Source organism: Lepidochelys kempii, chromosome 6 (assembly GCF_965140265.1).
Source record: "Lepidochelys kempii isolate rLepKem1 chromosome 6, rLepKem1.hap2, whole genome shotgun sequence".
Taxonomy (NCBI): Eukaryota; Metazoa; Chordata; order Testudines; family Cheloniidae; genus Lepidochelys; species Lepidochelys kempii.
In genome coordinates, this window is record NC_133261.1 from 84,131,128 (window position 1) to 84,153,076 (window position 21,949).

Sequence of the window (21,949 nt, forward strand, 5' to 3'; positions counted from 1 at the left end):
TTTTTGCACTTTGACTTTCCTACACTTCCAGTCAACAGGAAAACCGTGCACGGGAAAAAATGAGCCACAGGTGAGTATCCTGTCACTGACAAACTTTGGGGGAATATAAATAGAAGGCAAAGAATACACCCCAACATCCTGCATCTAGGAAGTAAACAGACAGTGTGTTTACACTCATGAAAATGGGATCTCAGATAACCTTGCTTGGAAATACTGAAAAGGACTCTGGGTAAGTAATTTCTTTGGAAAGGAGGTTAATCTTAGTCTCTAGAAGGCATGATTTTGTTTAATATATAAGCTTTTGTGTCCAATATCCTTACTCTATCACTTAAATCGTGAATTTTTAATAAACCAACCTTTGTTTTTCAGTATAAATATATTTAAGTGTTCTGATATTAAGCAAGGTGCTGATCCTGAGCTGAAACATATGAATCAGCTCAGGTGCTGATAGTGAGCAGCGTTTGTTTAAATCTGTTTTTTTGAAGTCCCATTATCTGCGGCTTTCATTCCTTCCTTTCCTTAGAATCATGAAATCTATCATTTCATGATCACGTTCACCAAAATTGCCTCCCACTTCCACATTTGATAAACAATTCCTCTCTGTTGATCAGAATCAAGTCTAAAATGGCTGTCCCCCTGGTTACTCTCTCCACTTTTCTAGAACAAAAAGTTATCGCCAGTACATTCTTAGAACATACTCGAAATTTTGTATTTTGCTGTTATTTTTCCAAGAGATGTCTGGATAGTTAAAGTTCACCATTACTACCAGATCTTGTGTTTTGGTTATTTCTGCTATTTGTTCTAGAAATGCCTCATCCATCTCCTTGTCCTGATTTGGTGAACTAGAGTAGACCCCTACCATGTCATCATCCCCATGTTTAACCCCTTTTATCTTTACCCACAGACTCTCAGCTGGTCTTCCTCCCACCTCTTTTGGGCCTCAGAACAAGTTTACATATTCTTGATGTATAAAGACAACAACTCATCCCTTTTAACTCTGACTGTACTTTTTGAACAAGCAATTCCTCTCCCTCTATACTAATAGTCCAGTAATGAGACTTATCCCACCTAGTCTCTGTGATGCCAATTAAGTAATAATTTAGTTTATGTAATAATACTTCCCATTCTTCCTGTTTTATTCTCCAGACTCCTTGCATTTGTGTATAGACAGCTAAGATATTGAGCAGATTCCCCTCTTGTTGATCCCACGACCCTATTGTAATTTTCCATGTTGCACTCTAACAGTCCTTGCTTAAGTGACCTTGCGTAAGGTCATTTCTTTTTAAGACTTACCAGTGGGCTTTTGTCACCTGTCCCCTCTGAAACTAATTTAAAGTCCTCCTCACTACACTGCTCTTCCCCTGCTTGTGTAGGTGGACCCCATATCTTCCCAGCAGACCTTCTTGGGGCTTAGAAAAGCTGCAGCCCCTGCCATGTTCCACAACAGTTAATATATCCCCACAGCAAAAGGTGTAATCCTCTGGTCTCACTGTTTCTCTGAGCTACTCACTTCATGAGCATGAGAAAGCAGAATGTGATTGGGGTGGGGGTGGAGGGTGAGGGTGTGCTTGTGCATTTAAAGCAAAACTTTAATCCAAGTACAAATTCAACAGCATTCAAAGCCTACCATTCAATCATTTTATATATAATCCAAATTTTAAAAAGGTAACTACATCACATCAGTTCATTCTTTTCAGAAACTGAAAGATACCAGTGCGTTTATGAATTTTATTGTCACTATGGGTTGTGCACAGCCTGAAAGAGAGTTCTGAAAGTTAAAACGGGATCCAAATTACCAGGGACAAATTTTCAAAGGTAGACCTCCACTTCAGTACTCAAAAATAAATTTGAAAACCTATTTCCAAAATAGTTCATGCAAGCCTGATAATTGCCTAACTGGTTGTTTACATGCTAAATGCAGGTGCACATTTCTGCAAACCTGTTTACTTCTTTTAGTTTGGCCCCAGTTAGGTATACTTAACTTTTTTTTTTAATAGTTAAGTTACCTCTGACCCTGACAAAATTACACCTTTACATAAACAAGTCCTGCAAAACTTTAAACAAACAAACAAACATGCACAAACTAAAGAATTAAGTGACATTAGAGATCATACACAAAGCAGAATAGCATTACATATTTGAACATTTAAAGTAAATTAACTTTTAAATAAAAATCCTTCCTTTATATTTAAAATCTATTAGCTCAAACTATTTAGCTTAACAAAGAGAAGGTGACTTGATTACAGTCTAAGTATCCACATGGGGAACAAATATTTAATAATGGGCTCTTCAAATTACCAGAGAAAGTTATAATACAATCCAATCGCTAGAAGCTGAAGCTAGATAAATTCACATTGGAAATAAGGCATACATTTTTAATGGTGAGAGTAACCAGCCATTGGAACAATTTACCAGAGGTCATGGTGGATTCTCCATCACAGACATTTTTTAAATCAAGATTGGATGTCTGTCTAAAAGATATGTTCTAGGAATTATTTTGGGGGAAGTTCTATGGGGGCAAAAGACATATCTGGCTTCAAGACTAAGCTTGATAAGTTTATGGAGGGGATGGTATGATGGGATAGCCTAATTCTGGAAATTAATTGATCTTTGACTATTAGCGGTAAATATGCCCAATGGCCTGTGATGGGATGTTAGATGGGGTGGAACCTGAGTTACTACAGAGAATTCTTTCCTGGGTGTCTGGCTGGTGAATCTTGCCCACATGCTTAGGGTTTACCTGACCACCATATTTGGGGTCGGGAAGGAATTTTCCTCCAGGGCAGATTGGTAGAGGCTCTGGGGGTTTTTTGCCTTCCTCTGCAGCGTGTGGCACGGGTCACTTGCTGGAGGATTCTCTGCACTTTGAAGTCTTTAAACCATGATTTGAGGATTTCAATAGCTCAGACATAGGTTAGGGGTTTGTTACAGGAATGGGTGGGTGAAATTCTGTGGCCTGCATCGTGCAGGACGTCAGACTAGACGATCATAACGGTCCCTTCTGATCTTAAAGTCTATGATTCTATGATCTGTCTTACACAGTAGACCAGACATTGGTCCCTTCTGGCTTTGCAATCTATAAATCTATGAACATATGTTAGAAAAAAATTTACAGTCTAATTTAAATATATATTTATCACTTACACAGAACTTAAAAAGTGCTTCACAAAAATTTTTGAACTCACATGTAAAATTACTTTGGACCAAATATAGCTCTGAATTAAAATAGTGTAAAAACATTGCATTCAATGGAGTTACTCCCAAATTACACCAGTGCAACTCAAATACTAATGTAGCTCTTTGTCTATATAAGCGTTATATAACAAATTGAATTCTATACACTGTAGCATTATGTATCTCATTTTATAATTCATAATATTAAAATCTGGAGTTCTAAATACTTTACATATTTTTAAGTGGAAGCCTTATTCATCAGTCATTTCATCTGACAGAATTTACTCCTTTCCTCCTTCCTAATGGCAGTATTTTTCTTTAAAATGTCAGAAGATGTTAACTGAATGGAAAAATGAATGTCAACATCAAGGCACAAATATATTGTAGAGTAAGCCACAAAAATGTTTGCTTTCCCTTACATTAAAGGCATCTTTTTCATTCTCGTGCTGCCTTCTAGCAGACAGACACAAATATAGGCCCAACAATGTAACTGAATTGTGATTCAAAAGCATGGTTCAAGGAAAGTCAATTCAAGAATTTTTTTTTTTTTACACAAATGGAGAAATTTAGCCTACGATTTCATATTCACTATAATATGAAAATATTTTAAAGTTAAAGTTCAGGAAAGGCGAGACAGCACTCCCAGAACCGAGTGTTCAAAATCTATCACTGTACTTAGATTTCAAGGTACTTTCCTCTTTTCCTATTTAACCCTAGATTTTTATGTTTATAAGTGTTTTCACATTTCTATTCTCACAAGTGGCACAAGGTATTTCTTATATAATCAGATTTAGAAGATAGAAAGTTAAAGTTGGTTGCCCCCATCATGGAAAACAATACTTAATGCAAAAACAAAAACAGAATTTGCAGAAGAAAAAAAAAAAAAAAACTGTCCTCCAAATGGATAAAACGAATTGCATTTCAAGATTCAGAATCTGCACTTACTCTTTACCCCTTTCTTCCCCTTTCGTTCCTTCTTGTACTGTTCCTTCAGTTTACTTATTAGTCCCTGGTCTACATCCCAAACCTCAGCAGTTGGGGACAGGTCATCTTTGTCTACATGCAGCATATTATTAAAAGAAAAAAAATCAGCAGTTGGCAATGCAAGCTGTGGGTGATTGACTGTTATAGCTCAACATAATCATCAATAAAAAGTTATTAGGTTATACTTGAAAATATTTTAAAGGTGCAGTCTCAGTTTTGTCAGTTACAGTTTACAAAGTATTAATCCCATTCTATACAGTTTTCACTAAACTATTTACTGTAATTATGTCTGAATATTATTTTATGCTAATTTTTGTTATCGATGAGAAAATAATTTGAGTTTTTTCTTTAAATAGCTGTTCGTGTTGAATAATTGATTGACACTACTACATACACAAAGGTATCTAATGTACTTAAGATTACTGCATCTTTAGAAAGCCAGTGTTAGGAATTATTCAGCCAGCTTTGAATAAGCAAATAAATATATTTCATGCTGCACAACTCATGAAAGTGCAAGCTGAGTATGTCAGTGTCATTTTGTTCATTAAAAAAACAAACACATGCATCCTCTCACACTCTAATCCTACATGCACAAGATAGGGCTTTACCAATTAAAGGGCATGATGCATAAATGTTACCAGAAAGACACACAATTTCACATACAACATTTATATGAAGGTTAATAAAGAACATTCACAAAAGTGAAGACAGTTTGACATCCTCATTCTGATCTTTAATTACAAATATTAGAAACCAAAGACTCTAATATATATATATTTTTTAAAGCTCATCATTTCTTTTTTGAAACATAGCAAATTTGTATCAGCTAAATAAAAGGAAACCCCTGCTATTGTTAAACATTCACAAATCCCTAGTTGGAAATATGCGACTAGGGAAAGAAAGAAAAATTACTGCTAAGTTAAAGTAAATGTAATTTTGAAATAAGGACTTTTACATAAAGTAAAGCTGACAAAAAATAAATAAAACAAAAAGCAAATGAACTTGGCCTGTGTTTTTCTTAAATCTTTTGTGTTCTCCTTGATTATTATTGAAGGTATTCTGGTTAAAACAATTTTCTCGCCCATAAAACCAAGCAGTTTGGAGGGGAGGAGTGCTAATTCTTGTAATTAATCATGTTTATGATATCAGCGTCTCCATAGAATTATTCTGATACAACAAATTCATCATCTCATTTCTGGGTTAGATGAATGTTCAAAAGCAGTAGTACATGGTAGAGGTAGGGCAGAGTACTTGCTTAAAAGAAGTATCTTTAATAAATAATTTATGTCACAAATTTTCAAAGGTCTCCTCAACATTAAAGTATTCAAGTTACACATAAGACAGGGATAACATTTGGGGATTTGAAATTTAGGATTTTAAAAAATATTTTTAAAAACAGAAGACCAGTAGATTGTTAATCGTTTTAAATACAACCAATTCCCTGCACTATTTTTTGTAATCAAAATATTACAGTCCAGCATTGAGATAGTGCAGAAAATCTTGATAGTTAAAGTAACGTCAGTCCTGCTTTGACCAGAAAGGATAGTCTTTTGGTTAAGATACCAAACTTGGACTCATAAAATGTGGGTTCTGTTCGTGCCTCTGTCCAGATTTCCTAAGGTGGCAAGTTTAAACTCTGAGCCTCAGTTTATCTTCTGTAAATAGAGAATAGTTCCTTATCTCACAGGGATGGGGTATATTCATGCATGTACCTGTGGTATTTAGATATTATAATGACATGCCCCTTAAGAATCTTATAAATACGTTTTGCACATTTAATTTCTCCATTTATCTCTGATTGGACAAAACGTTTGGTAGATTTTTATTATAATCTTATTTTCCTTATAGGAAATTTGCGGAAATATTTTAGCCCGACACTCTCCATCCCTTTAAAGGCTGTGAAATTTATTCTTCTTCATTTAATATCGTTTGAATTTTCTCATCTTTCATGGTTTTGAAAGTCAGCTGTTAGGAAAATTTGTTGCATGAAAGGGGGCTGCAAACCCCACTATGTGATAACTAAGATTAAACACACAAATAAAAGGAAACAATGTTTGCAAATATACAAGTATGTTCATGAAAAACTGCTACAGGGAGATTAAGCCAATGGTTGGTTTTCAGAAGTCTCCTTTGAGAAAGATATATCTTGAATATAGCTGCCAATTTGTTAATCACATGTCAAAAGCTATGGATCTCTGGAGTTAATCTATACTGAGAATTATAAAAATAATTTAAAAAGTTATTAAGGAAGTTAGTTAAAATATCCACTCAAAACTGGAGTGACAGCAAAGCAAGACCTGGTTGTAGGTCTGGAGACCTGCACACAGGAAACAAATTAGAAATCTGAGAAAGTAGTACAATAAAGAAATAAGTTTTATACATTAGAAATTAATTTACATCCATAGGGCATACAAGACAACTGGATTTGTACATGTCCAACCAACAAAACAAAAAGAATAAAGGAAGCTATGAGGGTAACAAATTAAAGCAGCAAGGAGGATGGGGATAAAAGTGAAACAATCAGCAAAAAAATTAAGGTTGCATAAAAACTAGGACGAATGGAAATGGAAATGAGCTTCCATAAAAGTCAAGTTAAACTTCATAATTTGACTCATACGCAGAATAGAACCTATAAATATAATGTATAATTAGCCTATTCTATATGCAAATGTAAGACGCTTAAAGGAAAAATAGGCAGAAGCATTTGTGCAAAGGAAAAGAATGATTTAAACAGGCAAAACGGAAATGTGCCTCAGATTGGTGCTGAAGCAGATTGTTTAGAAGAAATAGACAAGACAAATAAAGGAAGAGATGGCACTGTTTTACATAATATTTGGGAGTGAAAAAAAAACCTTGGAATCCCTAGGAATCACTATGGACTCCCAGCAGAATCACTGTGGAGACTGGGGAGGCTTCAGGGACTATCTTAAAAAAAAAAAAATTAATAAGGTTATGCAAGGTATTTATAAGACAAAAAAGGTAAATATGTTCGTGGTAGTTTATAGTCATAGACAGTACTAAAGTGAGACCACATTTGGAATACTGTATCCAATTCTGATATGCCACGAGGAATTTAACCTTTATAACCTTAACCTTTGTGCAAAATAAAACTAAGTGGAAATCTCGAATATTTTAAACCATTAAAGAAAATGTATGTTTATTCAATCCCAAGAGCTCAGGATTAAACAATCCTCAATGATTCCAGTTAAATAAAAAGGAACTGCATTTAATCCAAAAACAGCAGATACATGTTTCTGGATTAAAGGGAAGACTAAAGTTATAATCCTTATATAATGTTATGGGCAAAAACACTACAAAAATGGAGTACCAAATTAGAATATCTTTAAAATACAGCACCAGTTAACAAGACTAATAAAATGTCTGAGATAAAAAAGCTGTTGTACGAAGGGGTTGCAAAGGTTCCATAATGTACAACATAATCCAATAATTTGGGACTAAGGTACATCATGTCAGAAAGTTAAAATGCTACATTCCAAGAAATCACACAGAATACTGACCATGTGCACTTGATGTTTGGTCTTTAGCTTTGTGCTGCAATAAAGGATTTGTTTTGTCTTGGTATAAAATAATTCAAATGTACAACTACATATTGATGTAAAACTTCAGGCCAACAAGTTGAAATATCAGTTCAATACCTAAACAGACTACAGAAATTCAACCCTTTTAAGATTACTTCATATAAAGACATTTTATTTTCTCCTGTTTAAAATAATGAGGGGTTTAGATAGCTTGTCTCCTCAAGCAGCAACAATGCAGAATGCCCACCAAGAAGTAAAGCACTTAGACCAATAAGATTAAATAAAATTCTAAATCTAGCAGTAAGGAGGTTAAGGAAATAAATCTGATAAGTTAATTGTTGTGTTTTGTTCTTCTAAAAATGCAGTGAATTTTAGTGTTTATGAAAAGAAAAGCACACACTAAAAGAATGGCACATTAGACAAGTATTGTGTCAACTTTCTCAAGCAGCCCCTATACTATATGCCATAATTCTGCAATCCCTACCTCGAACACTGTTACTTTAGTCCTGGGCCTTACCTCAGCAAAATGTCAATTGTGTTTAAGTATGAGGTGTTTTTAGCAACTAAGAACTAGACAGCCCATTCAATTAGGCAATAACTGATGGATATTTGGAGCCCAGATTAACCTCACTCTTCCTTACTCCCCATTTCTTTAAAAAAAAAAACCTCACAAGTTTCAAACATCATCAGAGAGACATTTAGTGCTTTTTATATCACATGGAACTGTTTAGCAATCTTACTTCATTATCTAAAGAAAATCTGAACTAGCACTAAAAAGATTATCAATTTTCTGATTCTATTAATAAAGACTATATTAGCAGTCAACTTCTGAAAATCTGGACAAGAAATAATGTAATTATAGTTTTAAATTTAATAATTCTTCTAGTCCATATAACAGAAATTAATTTAACACAGGCCTCAACACAAATTAAAGCTCCAGACCAAAGCCAAATCTAAATTTAGCAAAACATTGATCCCAAAATACAAAAGAAGGATTTTAGAGGTGGTCAGGAATATAGACTAGGAGCAGCAAAAAATATAGAAGATAGAAAAAAACCCTGTCCTCAACAGCAAAACAAAGCCAAATTTGAAATAAATTAACCAGTCTAATTGTTAACATTGCAGTGTGTGAGGATAAAATTTGTAATAGCCAACATCCTAATTATCTCCTACTTTGCCAGCATCTAATCATCACAAGCATCCACACATCCATTCTGTCTTTAACAGTACGTATTATAGCTCATAAGTGTACTGTTATGAACAAGTGTTCGAACAGTGCTAAACATCTGTTAGTATTAGCTTCTTACCCCATTCTGTCCCATCCCCTGAACTTCTTGCTTCTCCAGCACCTTCTCCATCTTCTGCTGTTACTAAAAAATCAAATTCTTTCAGAGCTTCTTCAGTATCAGGGTCATCTGTAAGGTCTGCAGCTAAACCTTCATTACCAATCTGCAAGTGGATAACAAAATATATATTCTGTATTTTAAGAATACAGACAGACAAGTTTTCTGCCAGTAAGAAGAAACTCATCTAAAATATCAGTTAGGAATGGGACAGGTAATGTAAAAAAGGACTTTTTTTTTTTTGCAAGGGAAGAACATTTTGAAGTGCAAAGTGTGTACAACTACTCATAGTGTTATTTCAGTTCCTCCAGAATTTAAACAAAATCCAAGCTCCTGACAAGGCAGGGTAGGAGGCTCCGTTTACCTGAAGTCAAAGCACTGACCTCCCAGCTATTAAAGAAAAACCAAGATACAATGCAGCCAGAGGGCCATCATGATGAAAAGTGCTTCAGTGACCAAAAAAAGATCATCAAGCTCTCCACTGTAATGATCATACACTCAAGTAAACTAATCCAACATTAACTAAATGACAAGTGGAAGTTTCAGGAAGAAACAGCAAGGTCCTATACAGAAGGAGCAACTTCACAAGAACATTAGGGATGGGAGAAAAAACATCTCTATCTGCAAGTCTGGCATAAAACCTGTATCTCTGATGGAATGTTCTCCCCAGCCCACCTTAAAGCATTTAGTTTCTTCTCCTTGCAAATAACCCCTGCTTTTCCAGAACTTCTGCAGGGTACACCCTTTCTTACACAGCACCCTCCATTATATAGACCCCACAAAACAAATAAATAACCACCAAACTGAGAAGCAGATGAGATTCTTGGGATCTCATCACTGCAGCTCCATGATCAGATGAGAGTTCTTGCTAAATCAAGTAATCATCCCTAACAGGGCAGAGTATACTGCCTTTGTATTACTCCTAGCTGGCTGAGATAGTGAGACTGAGAATAGGAAATATACTTGGATCTACACAGAAAACACTACCACAAGGTCACCAAGCCAGATATTAACATACAATTTTAAAAATGGCAAAAAGAGAGGAAGCTCTAAAAAGCTACGTCTGAGAGGAGGAACGAAATACAAAATTATTCCATCTCTAAGCGCTGGCAGCAAACCAAAAACAGAGTAACACTTTGACAGCAATCTTAAGTTATTATACTCACATCTACTCACAAGGATGTTGTGAGCACTAATTACCTCATGTTTGTAAAACATTTTGAAGATGAAAAAACACTATTATAGGAGATACACCAAAACGTGCTGATATCACATGTTCACTTACTTGTCACACAGATAAAGAAGGGTACCTATTTCAGTGTAATTTATTCATGTCTATTTGAAACATGGGCTTCCACCAGGCTATATTTTATAAGCACTGCTTTCAATGTCAGATGTACATGATCAAAAGGCAATAGTAAAAGCTCTTTACTTTGTGTTTTTTATTTATCCGATGCTTTTCTTTTCCTTCTGCAATATCTTCTATCATGTCATTCTCTTCTTCTTCATCACTATCATCTGCATTTTCTAAGAAATTAAATGTTTCAAGAACATCACCAGAGTTCCTACAAAAAAACAAAAAACAAAACAAAAAGCCTACAGTGGTCAAATTTACTAGCTGACTTACAGTGAAGGGATTTAGGGGTTTAAGTCAAATATAACTCTACTATTTAACTTCTACAAGTTTTTAAAAGTCAATAAAAAATTCCAGGAAAAAACTTTGTCCATCTAAAATCTATGGGATGACTCAAAGAGAAAAGCACCACTCAACATGTATGGCAGAATGTAAAAACAATTCTTTATGTTAATAACACCAACTTAAATTATTAAAGCTGAAACAAAAATCTAATTTTCACATAATGCACTATTTATTTTAACAGTACAAGATGATATATCTGAAAAATATGATGAGTGATTGTTAGCTATGCTTATAGACTCCTTATATGTTAATCAGTTTACTTTCAGGTTCTTGTGCACTCACATAGCTGCAATATTTGGATGATATAACTGACTAACGTGCCACTGACCAGAAAAAAAACATAGGATCTGAAGCTTATATGAGCCTAACTGGTTTCTCACTACTTACATAACATTGCTGTCTGAATCTAGTAAGTGAAATAGCATATTAATAATATAAGTAGGGTATGTTAGCCAACAATCAAGCATATCACAATTTTACATCTCTTCGCCTACCTTTTGATTTCCTGTCCCTTTTGCTTTGATGAAGGAGATTCACCTCCATTAAGGATCTGTTCTAAGTTCTTTGTCTCCACTGAGCCATTTGGTTCTGAACCGGAGAGGCCAAGTAAAGACCTTACCCGCTGGGACCGTACATCCAATATTGTGTCCGTGTAACCTACTTCCTGAAGATACCTAGATTGGTTGTGAAAAGAGAAAGAAGAGAAAGAGACATTTATGAGAAAGAGAAAGAAACTAGGGCTCGTTGCTGAAAAATAAAATAAAAAAATTCAATTGATAATACTAAAGAGAGGAGATAGGAAGCTAAATGACTACCATATAATCTACTGAAAGGACCCCCTCTACCCAAAATCCATGTGTTCCACCTGTGGTTTGCTTCTCATTTCATTTCCCAGGGTTTAAAGCAGTGACACAGCCAAGGATTTTCTCTGCTGGTACTGCTTCAAAGAAAAATGCAGTCTACATAGTCTCGCCTACTGAACCAATATTTGCCCATCTTGACGACATGAATTTTCAAGGCAAAGTGCAAATATGTAAATAATTTCTAAAGAGCCAGAAAAAAAACCAACTGACTACAAATATAGATACTCAACTATATTACTTACTGTCTTAATAATTGCCTGCCTTGCTTCCAGGTCAGTTGACTATTCTGAGGTACTGTCGGAACCTCTGTGTCTTTGGTTTCTTCTGAAATGCAAGGAGATACACATTAGTGTTGCTCATTTTACTCTGCCAATTTTAAAGACCGCAGACAGAAGCGATGATTTCACTTAAATATTTTTATACCCCACACAATTTTTCTGAGAGATGAGTGGTGTGGTCATCTGATTAATGAGCCTAATGCTAGACTCAGATGGTATCCTTTACAAATCCACATTCCACAACCTCATTGATGATCAGCAGAACAACAGTAAACAGTTACAAATGTTCTTGGAAGTGCTGAACTTGATTTTACCAATATCAAAAAGTCTCATATTGTTGCACATATTAGGACCTTCGTACATACCACTTAGTCTTTTTTCTGGTACAAAGTTGGCAAATTGCCATTATTCAGATAGCATCCCTTAAAGGCTATTCAAAGTAATGCCAACTATTTTATTTTATTTTTTTACATTACAGCAGCTGACCTGCTCTGGCTAATTAACTCCCTTATTCCTCAGAGGATTCTAAATAGCTCTAACAAAGAGCACTTAAGAAAAAGATCCATTCTAATTTTCTATTCAACTATATTTAATGTCCATTAATTTAGTATAACAAAACTGGTTAGTAGAAACTTGATTTTTCTTAAAGGAAGACAGTTGTAATTTTTTTTTAAACTTTATGAAATAAAAAATAAGAAATCACTATTTTTTACTAATACTGTTTAAATAAGTTCCATTAACTTGTATGTGGGGAAAACTAAACTAATCTGTCAAGAATACAATATTAAGGAATGCCATCACTTTTACTCTCCAACAGCAACTGATATCTTGAGCCCATTCCACTTTAACAGTTGTTCTATTATATCACCCTATAAATCATAGAGTAAAGAACTAAGAAGAATACTGTTCTAGAGAGAATTCAGAAGTCAGACTTGTAGGTCTTTTAAAGAAATGTGAAAAAATGAACTCCAAGCACATAACATACTTTCAAGCAAGGCAGAAGTGCCTGAAGATGTGGCCATACCAAAAAAAAAAAAGGGGGTGGGGGGGCGCAGAGATAGACTGTCTAATCTGACACTTCGAGATTCATTGCCTAGATGACTTGTGGGTCATAACTGCATTTCCAGTGAGCAGCAAAGAGGAAGGCCAAACTTTATTTATAACTTAGCATCCCAAAGAATTGAATTTCAAGGAGGGGCCAGCCATGCAATAAAGGTCATTCTTACTTATTAAACAGTCATATTTAATCCTTTAGTTTCAGATCTATAAGAGGCAGAATTTGTGGAAATGTTAGTTATAATCAACATATTGCCTACATTGTGAAGTCTACTGCACTCCATGTGCCAATGCGGGCACATAGATTTGCATCGGGGCATTTCCTCTCAATCTGACACAACGCTTGTTCATTTTTAAAAATATATAAAAAATTGACTTTTCCAGGATAAAGCAAAAACAAACAGCTTGTTATATATTTTTATTGTACAACAGAACAAAAACGTATAGTTTTCTACATATAAAATGTATATTCCATTGTTCAATTTTCTCCCTAGCTGTCTCAAAGAAGTTTATCCTGCCAAGTAAGTAAGAGAGTGTAATATCCCAATACCACTGTAAGATCCTTCAAGGGCCGATGATAGAAATAACCCTAACCCACTACCTCTTTATTCATCTACTAAAACCTCACTCAACATTTGGATCTTTCTGAAGGAGAGAAAGAAAACGGAAGCAATAAAGGCTCAAATAAACCTCTTGCCAAACACCAGGATATTCAGTAACAGCTCCCTGGAACCAAATATCTGTTCTCAAAGAATTAAAAAACGGTTACCTAGCTTTCGTAACTGTTGTTCTTCGAGATGTACTGCTCATGTCCATTCCATTCTAAGTGTGTGCACGCCCATGTGCGCGGTTGACGGAGATTTTTGCCTTAGCAGTATCCGTAGGGTCTGCAGTGGCGCTCCCTTGAGTGCTGCGCTCATGTGTCGGTATATCAGGCGCCACCAACCCTACACCCTTCTCAGTTCCTTCTTGCCGGTGACTCCGACAGAGGCAGGTGGGCGGGTAATGGAATGGACATAAACAACACATCTCAAAGAACAGTTACAAAAGGTAGGTAACCGTTTTTTCTTCAAGTACTTGCTCATGTAGGTTCCATTCTTGGTGACTCACAAGCAGTGCCAATGGAGGTGGGCTCGGAGTTGACAGTTTTGCAGCTTGTAGCACTGCCCCACCGAAGCCAGCATCGTCCTGGGCCTGCTGGGTCCGCGCATAATGGAATGCAAACCTGTAGACAGATGACCAGGTAGCAGCTCTACAGATCTCTTGGATCAGCACCTGAGCCAAGAAGCCCGCTGATGACGCCTGTGCTCTAGTTGAGTGCTCTTTGACTATTGTTGGTGGAGGCACACTTGTGAGGTCATTGCAGTATCAGAGGCAGGCTGTGATCCAGGAGATATGCTCCAAGCAGAAACTGGGCAACCTTTCATCCTGTCTGTCACAGCAACGAACTGTTGCGTTGACTTGCGGAAAGGCCATGTCCTTTGACATAAAAGGCCAGTGCCTTCTGGACATACAGAGCTTGCAACCTGTGCTCCTCTTCGTAACTATGTGGCTTTGGAAAGAAGACCGATAAGAAAATGACCTGGCTGGTATGAAACTGGGAAACTACCTTGGGCAGGAATGCCGGGTGTGCCCGCACTGGACCATGTCTTTGTAGAACACCGTATAGGGAGGTCCCGACGTAAGAGCTCTGAGCTCAGACACTCTGCAAGTGGACGTAATTTCCACCAGGAATGCCACCTTCTAGGAGAGAGAAGAAGAGAGCAGAAAGCCAGAGGCTCAAATGGAGATTCCACGAGCCTCGACAGCACGAGGTTCAAATCCCAGGGAGCGATCGGATCCCAGGTAAAGATTCTCCAGACTTTTAAGGAATTGGGCTCTCATGTCACGAGCGAAGATTGACCTGCCTTGGAACAGAGGATGGAAAGTTGAAACAGCAGCCAGGTGGACCCTGACTAACAACAATGCCAAGCCTTGGAGCTTGAGGTGCAGGAGATAGATCACCTGCAGGGAGGCCTACTTGGCCTGGACATGCCGATCCAAGGCCTAGCACATAAACCTTTTCCATTTTGCCCGATAGGTTGCTCTGGTGAAGGGCTTTCTGCTACCCAGCAAGATCTGTTGCACTCGGGTCAAGCATTCCCACTCATTTGTATTTAGCCATGCATCGGCCACACAGTCAAGTACAGCGCCTCCAGGTTCAGGTGCAGAAGACTGCCGTGATTCTGAGACAGCAGGTCTAGCCAGAGAGGGAGTCGCAGTGGCTTGGCTACTGAAAGGTCCAGCGGCATGCCGAACCACTGCTGGTGAGGTCACTAGGGAGCTATCACGATAACCCTCGCACTGTCCTGCTTGATTTTCACTAGGACTCTGTGGATCAATAGCACTAGCGGGAAGGTGTACATCACAGCCCCTAACCATGGAAATAGGAAAGCATCCAACAGGGGACTCCTGTCCATCCCCTGGAACAAACACAACACATGGCATTTTGTGTTCTGGTGGGACACAAACAAGTACACCTGGGGAATCCCCCACTTCCGGACGAGCATACTGGCCACCTCCAGATGGAGTGACCACTCATGGAGATACGAGAAGATTCTGCTGAGGTGATCTGCTAGCACATTCTTGGTGTTGGGCAAGCGTGCGGCTAGCAGATGAATAGCATGCAGCACACAGAAGTGCTAAAGGTTGAGAGCTTCTTGGTTTAGGGCTGACAGCCTGGCTCCACCTTGTCTGTTGATGTGATCATAGAACATTGATCATAGAATATCAGGGTTGGTGGGGACCTCAGGAGGTCATCTAGTCCAACCCCCTGCTCAATGCAGGACCAATCCCCAAATTTTGCCCCAGATCCCTAAATGGCCCCCTAAAGGATTGAACTCACAAGCCTGGGTTTAGCAGGCCAATGCTCAAACCACTGAGCCATCCCTCCCCCCTAAAGTATTGTCCGTGAATCCCTGCACCGCCTTGCTCCTCAGGTGGGGCAAGAAGGCCTGGCAGGCCAGGAGAACTGCTCTGAGCTCCCTGATGTTGATGTGGAAGGCCAGATCGTCCTGCATCCATTGGCCCTGGGTGTTCAGCTCACCCCACCCAGGTGGGCTCCCCAGCCCACATCTGAAGCATCGGAGACCAGGGTCAATGACAGGACAGGGTCGCGAAGGGGACTCCCTGAAATACTGGCTCAGCCTCCAACCACCAATCCAGGGACTATAGAATGTGATCTGGCAGCCTGACCACCCAGTCTAGATCACTCTGTTGGGAGTGTAGACCTATGCCAGCCACGCTTGCAGAAGCCAGAGGTGGAGCTGGGCATGACCGACCACACAAGTACAGATGGCCACGTGGCCTAAACAACCGCAGGCAGATGAGAGCTGTGGTGAGCAGGCAGCTCCTCACATGGGATATCAGATCAGACATGGCCTGAAAAGGCGCCTCCGGGAGGAAGGCTCTGGCTTGCATGGAGTCGAGAACTGCTCTAATGAACTCTATCCATTGGAGGAGTCTTAAGGTGGATTTTTTCTCTTTTATCAACAGACCCAGGTCATGGCAGGTGGAACGCACCACACCGAGGTCTCTCTGCACCTGGTTCCAGGACCTGTCCTTGATGAGCCAGTCGTTGAGGTATGGGAAGACCTGGACCCTTCAATGTCTGAGGTAAGCGGCCACTGGTGACACTATGCCCAGCACCCAAGGGTACACGGTGACTTGGGACCAGATCGAACAGAAGGGGCTCAGACAGTTGAGGAAAGAGTGGGGTGGATCCTGGTCAGGGGGCATCACTCTTGACCGCACCCTCAAAATGAGCGCTTCTGGCCCCCAAGAGTGTTTTGCCAGACCAGGCTGCGCAGGTGAGTGGGAGGCAGAGGGGTGATGCAGCTGAAACTAGCATCTCCATCCCTTCTTGCAGGCCCCTGGCGAGACTGCCAAGGCTTAGGCAGCGGGGGCGGCCGGAACTGCTTCCTTGTAGGCTGCAGTGTATGCATTCCCAGTGAGCGAAGGATGGCTTTGGTGTCCTTCAGACCATGCAGTCTCACATCAGTCTGCTCTGAAGAGGGACTGTTCCTATCAAATGTGAGGTCCTGGATGGACGTCTGCATCTCCTGGGAGAGACTTTCAGTGTGAAGCCAGGAGCTGTGCCTCATCACCACCACCAATGCGACACCCTGGCTGCCGAGTCCGCTGTATCCCATGCCATCTGGAGGGAGCACCTGGCAGCCGCAGTGCCCTCCTCCACCAAGATGACAAATTCTTGAGCCAACCCCTGTGGAAGGGACTCCTTGAACTTATGGATGGAGTCCTGTAAGTTGTAACGACCGAAGAGGGCCTGATGGTTCACCACCCGGAACTGCAAACTGGCTGTCGAAAATATTTTTCTCCCAAACAGATCCAACCATTTGGCCTCTATTTTTGGGAGTCAAGTTGGTATGCCCGTTTGCCTCTTTCATTGGCCGCAGAGACCACCAGCTAGCCCGGGGGAGGGTAGGTATAGAGGTACTCGAATCCCTTGGCTGGGACAAAGTACTTGTTTTCAGCCCTCTTTGAGGTGGGAGGGATGAGGATGGAGTTTGCCAGAGACCCTTAAGGGCACTGTCGTGCACCGGTAGTGCAACACGCGTTGGTGCAGAGGCTGACAGGTCGTTAAACAAGGTGTCCATCTGCTCAGCCTTTTCCTCTACCTCCAGGCCCAAGTTCTTGGCCACCTGACACAGCAGGGCCTGATATTCTTGAAATCGCCCAGCGGGCTTGCCCTCGAGGGTCCGCAAACACATCATCTGGGGATGAGGACAATTATTGCACCATCAGGGGAGGTTCCAGGGCATCTTCCCCCACGGAGTGGAAGGGGTGGATGCCCTTCCCTCTACTCCAATCATCTGAAATGCCTTGTGCACTGATCCCAGTGCCGCTGGTGCCACCAGCTGCTGCTCCGAGGCAACAGCCAATGAGAGGTGAGTAGGAGGCATTGCCACAACTGGCATTCTCCATGCACCCCCAATAAGGCCACTGCGCCAGCCACGGGCTCAGCACCACCAACGCAGCCTCAGGTGCTCATTCGCACTGGTGCATACTCGATGAGGGGCTGAACTGGGCTTCCGTGCCAGAGAAATCCCCTTCTGGTGACCACGGTGGGGCTGTCAACGCCTGGGTCTGCTTGCTGGCCATTGCTGTTAGGGACTGACGCTGGAGGAAGGTGATCAGTAACAGTATTGAGGGGACCAGAGACACGACAGGGAGCGTTCCCACGATGTGGGCGACCGGGACCTGAGCCTAGAAAATGATCTGCAGGAGGGTGAGTGGCGTAGGTAGTATGGCGACCGGCATCTTGCTCTAGGCGATCCGTGTCAAGGCGGTGGCAAACAGGAACGTGGCACCGGTGACCAAGGACAAACCCCCAGGTGTCCAGGCTCTGGCGACCTGCGGCACGGAAGTGGAGAGCACTGCTTCATTTCAGGGAATCGGTGGCGCTCCACTGCCCCCCTGAGGGGTCTTTGCATCTGACTTGCGTGTGTGGGAAGCCTTTGCCGATTCCTATGGTACATGCTGTATCACATGCTGATTCCTATGGCAATGCTCTCTTGCTCCAGAGGAGCCTGTGAAGGTGTCTGTGCTGCCAGGGTTTTGGGTCCTATGCCGCTCCTGGGCATCGGCAGTGGACCTTTCACAGGACTAAGAGCCCCAGTTGGAGGGGTGCAAGCAAATGGCTCCAGAGTGGCCAGACGTCCCGAAGCGGATACTTTGCCCAATGGCCCTTTTTGCTTGGTGCCGGGGTTTTAGACTTCTTTTTGCGCACTGGCAACAGGGAACGGTGCCAGGCGCAGGCTGGTGGCAGGGGCGCACTGAGGCAGAGGTACTTGTAGATTCCTGTTGGGGCTGCACGGAGGCTGGACACAGGGGGGACTCCATGAGGAGAGCCTGAAACCAAATCTCTCACTCTTTTTGCATGCAGGGCCGGAAGTTCTTACAAATTCAGCACATGTCTCTAATGTGTGACTCCCCTAAGCACCTGAGGCAGCTGCTATGGGAGTCACTTACAGGCACAGGCCTATTGCAGTCCACGCAGGGCTTAAACCTGAGAGACTGGGGCTTGCCCTGCCTGGGGTGAAGTCTCCGTTGGGATCCTAACAGTTAACTATTATGAACAAAACTATTTACAAGGCCCTAAGTCTCCAAGACAACAGACGAAAAACGCTAGCTCTTGCAATGGAAGGGAAGGCACTCCAAGTAACCACCACAGGTGGTAAGAAGGAATTGAGGCCCTAGGGTCAGCGGCACCTGATATACTGATGCATAAGCGACCCTACGGATACCACTAAGGCAAAAAATCTCCGACAACCACGCATGTGAGCGCGTACACCGCTAGAATGGAATGGTTATGAGCAAGCACTCGAAGAAGAACTTTTGTTATTAATGACTGTGCACATTATGGCAACTATTAAGAGTTGCATAAATAGCAAATCTAAAAAAAGCAGATAGCAAAAGAATGAAAAACGTGAAATTTACAAAGAAGTTACCTGATTCAAAAGTTGGCATTTTCAAGTCACCTTGGTTCAGTTCTGTGCCATATTTTAATTTATGATATTTTGCCCTGAAAATTAAGCATAATTGGTATATAAAAAAAATAATTTCTTAACTCAAACACCTCTTAATATTACAATTTAATAAACATGTTTAGCTATAGAATAGATCTATAGATATTTATATCTATATTTAGATATAGAATATATATTTCAATACTTCTGTTTGGATAATTACTGAAAAATCATTGAAAAGTCAAACATTTTCAAAAGCATACTTTCAATGTTTTTCTCTCATAACCCCATGTACCCCAAAATTTTATTAATAAAGAAACTGTATTTGAGAACTTATTTGTTATTTATGAAGGATTTTATTTTATGTGTCAGTAGGTAAAAAGCTTTTCAGGCTGTTCAATCTAGTCAGGATGGATAAAGTCAAGGATTTATTTAAAAAATTGAAACTTTAAAAATTTAAATTGAACACATTTTTCTTCTTTAAAAAAAACTTATTTAAAATTAGCCTAAAGAGGTCAAGGACTTGCATGGATAAATATATCTGGGTTGACTGTGGTAGTCAAATATAGTTTGGGGTTACTGAAGATCTATACAATAGGTTGGAGTATTTATATATTGTGACAAAGTTTCTCCTCTGCCTTGGTGGGTCCTACGCTTATTGGCAGATTTGCTTGCCTCAGAGGTTCACAGCAGCCCTCAGTTTGGCCACTTTCGTGGCCCAAATCTGCCATTCACTCCGTTAGCCTCATCACTGGCCAGCATGGGGAAAAGGAAGAAGAACAATCCCCGCAGTCTCTGCTGATCCATCTAGTGGATTGGGGAACAGGCCAGAGACCTTCCCCTCTGGTGGAACCCACAGTTCAGGTCAACTCCTCCGGTATCAAGTAGGAAGTTGTGGGGATGGGGGGAACCCGGGTCCGCCCTCTACTCCAGGTTCCAGCCCAGGGCCCTGTGGATTGTAGCTGTCTACAGTGGCTCCTGTAACAGCTGCGTGACAGCTACAACTCTCTGGACTACTTCCCCATGGCCTCCTCCCAACACCTTCTTTATTCTCACCACAGGAGAGACAACGTTCTTTGTGTTTAATATCTACTCACACAGGATATTATACCAACATTTCTTCATACATCATAATATTCAACTTTGAAAACTGTTATTTGACGGCTATTGTGGCAGCAGCAGAACTACAAAATTCTATTTCGGTAGGCCAGCGAAACAGCCAGTTTTAAAAAAAAACGGCTTTCAGTTTTAAGGATTTTGTCAGTAGGATACTTAGGAATTGCAGACTATTTCTCAGACTAAATTTCAGTTTAGACCAAACTGATGGCAAAGAAATGAAGAATTTACTCAAGTTCTCTGAAGTGTTCCCAATGTCCCTTCCCCGTACCTTGGGCTAAGTGTTTAAATGTAAAGAAATTACCCTCTGTTTTGTAAAGTCTCTTTCAGCACAGATAAAAATTGAATGAACATGCATACATACCTTTCTTGTTTTAATGCATATTCTAACATTTTTATTCTTCTTACTAAATCTTTCTTCAAGTTTTCTTGACCTTTTCTTTCTCCTTGTAGAAAAGCTATCCGAGCCTGAAAACACAAAAGGTAGATTTGTTTTGTTCCATTCACCTGAAGTTCAGATAAACACAATCTAGTTCACTGAATGAACTGTAGCTCACGAAAGCTCATGCTCAAATAAATTGGTTAGTCTCTAAGGTGCCACAAGTACTCCTTTTCTTTTTGTGAATGACAAGAGTTTGTTTTGGTAATATTTAGTTTTAATCCTTGTAGCTGAAAGAATTGGTGACAAATATTTGCTTCACTGAATGTTTTAATGCTACACATCCAAAGGCATACAAGTGCAAGGCAGACCAAACACTTAGAAGATTTGAACTGAGGAAGGACCTAAGGACTTCAAATAGAGGGGAGACAGGCCAGGTTGTTGAATACACAGACAGCACATCTCAAAGAACAAGTAATCTCTTCTTCTTCATTCGAGTTGTTTATATGTGTGACGTTCCCCTCTGGTGTTATCTAGACCGGTGATCTGCTAGGCCATTTCAATCCTTGACTCTGCGAGCCAGCCTTACCCTGCTCTGCTGTGAGAGCCCCCACTCCCGGGCTCTTCACGCACAGACTCTGGCATGTAAGCTGCTCGCAGCTACTTGCAAGCGAATGACATTAGCCAATATCTCCAGTTGCAGATACAAGCCTAGGAACCTCCCTCTTGCAGTGTCCAATTATGCCCACTGGAGGCTGTAAGCTTATATGAGTTCGTCAATTTAACAAAGAAATTGATATGTACCAGGCTTGTTCTCCCAAGGGGAGTCTCTGACTCGCTTCATACAAAATGCATTGCTTCAGGTAGAACAAACAAATAGATGTTAAGAGATTATAAGTCAAAGCATAACAAGCCAGAGGGTTACCAAAAGAAAAGAAAATATAAGCATGCAGTCTAAACTCTCAACCCTATTAGACTGGGCAGCAACTAG

The 21,949-nt window shown here is 40.2% G+C and overlaps 1 protein-coding gene across 8 annotated transcripts in view; it reads right to left on the reverse strand.

Annotated features, from left to right (window-relative positions):
* The window catches only part of STRN3 (striatin 3), a 100,923-nt gene that overhangs the window by 32,242 nt on the left and 46,732 nt on the right, over positions 1-21,949 (reverse strand). For 6 of the 8 annotated variants that reach the window (XM_073348943.1, XM_073348942.1, XM_073348946.1 and 3 more), the window contains exons 2-8: positions 20,944-21,047; positions 19,446-19,519; positions 11,845-11,926; positions 11,234-11,413; positions 10,473-10,605; positions 9,005-9,146; positions 4,120-4,230 (exon numbers count right to left, since the gene is read on the reverse strand). In XM_073348943.1, coding sequence (XP_073205044.1) covers positions 4,120-4,230; positions 9,005-9,146; positions 10,473-10,605; positions 11,234-11,413; positions 11,845-11,926; positions 19,446-19,519; positions 20,944-21,047 — 826 coding nt within the window. The remainder of the gene's footprint in view (positions 1-4,119; positions 4,231-9,004; positions 9,147-10,472; positions 10,606-11,233; positions 11,414-11,844; positions 11,927-19,445; positions 19,520-20,943; positions 21,048-21,949) is intronic. The other 2 variants (XM_073348945.1, XM_073348944.1) reach the window with 1 other exon arrangement.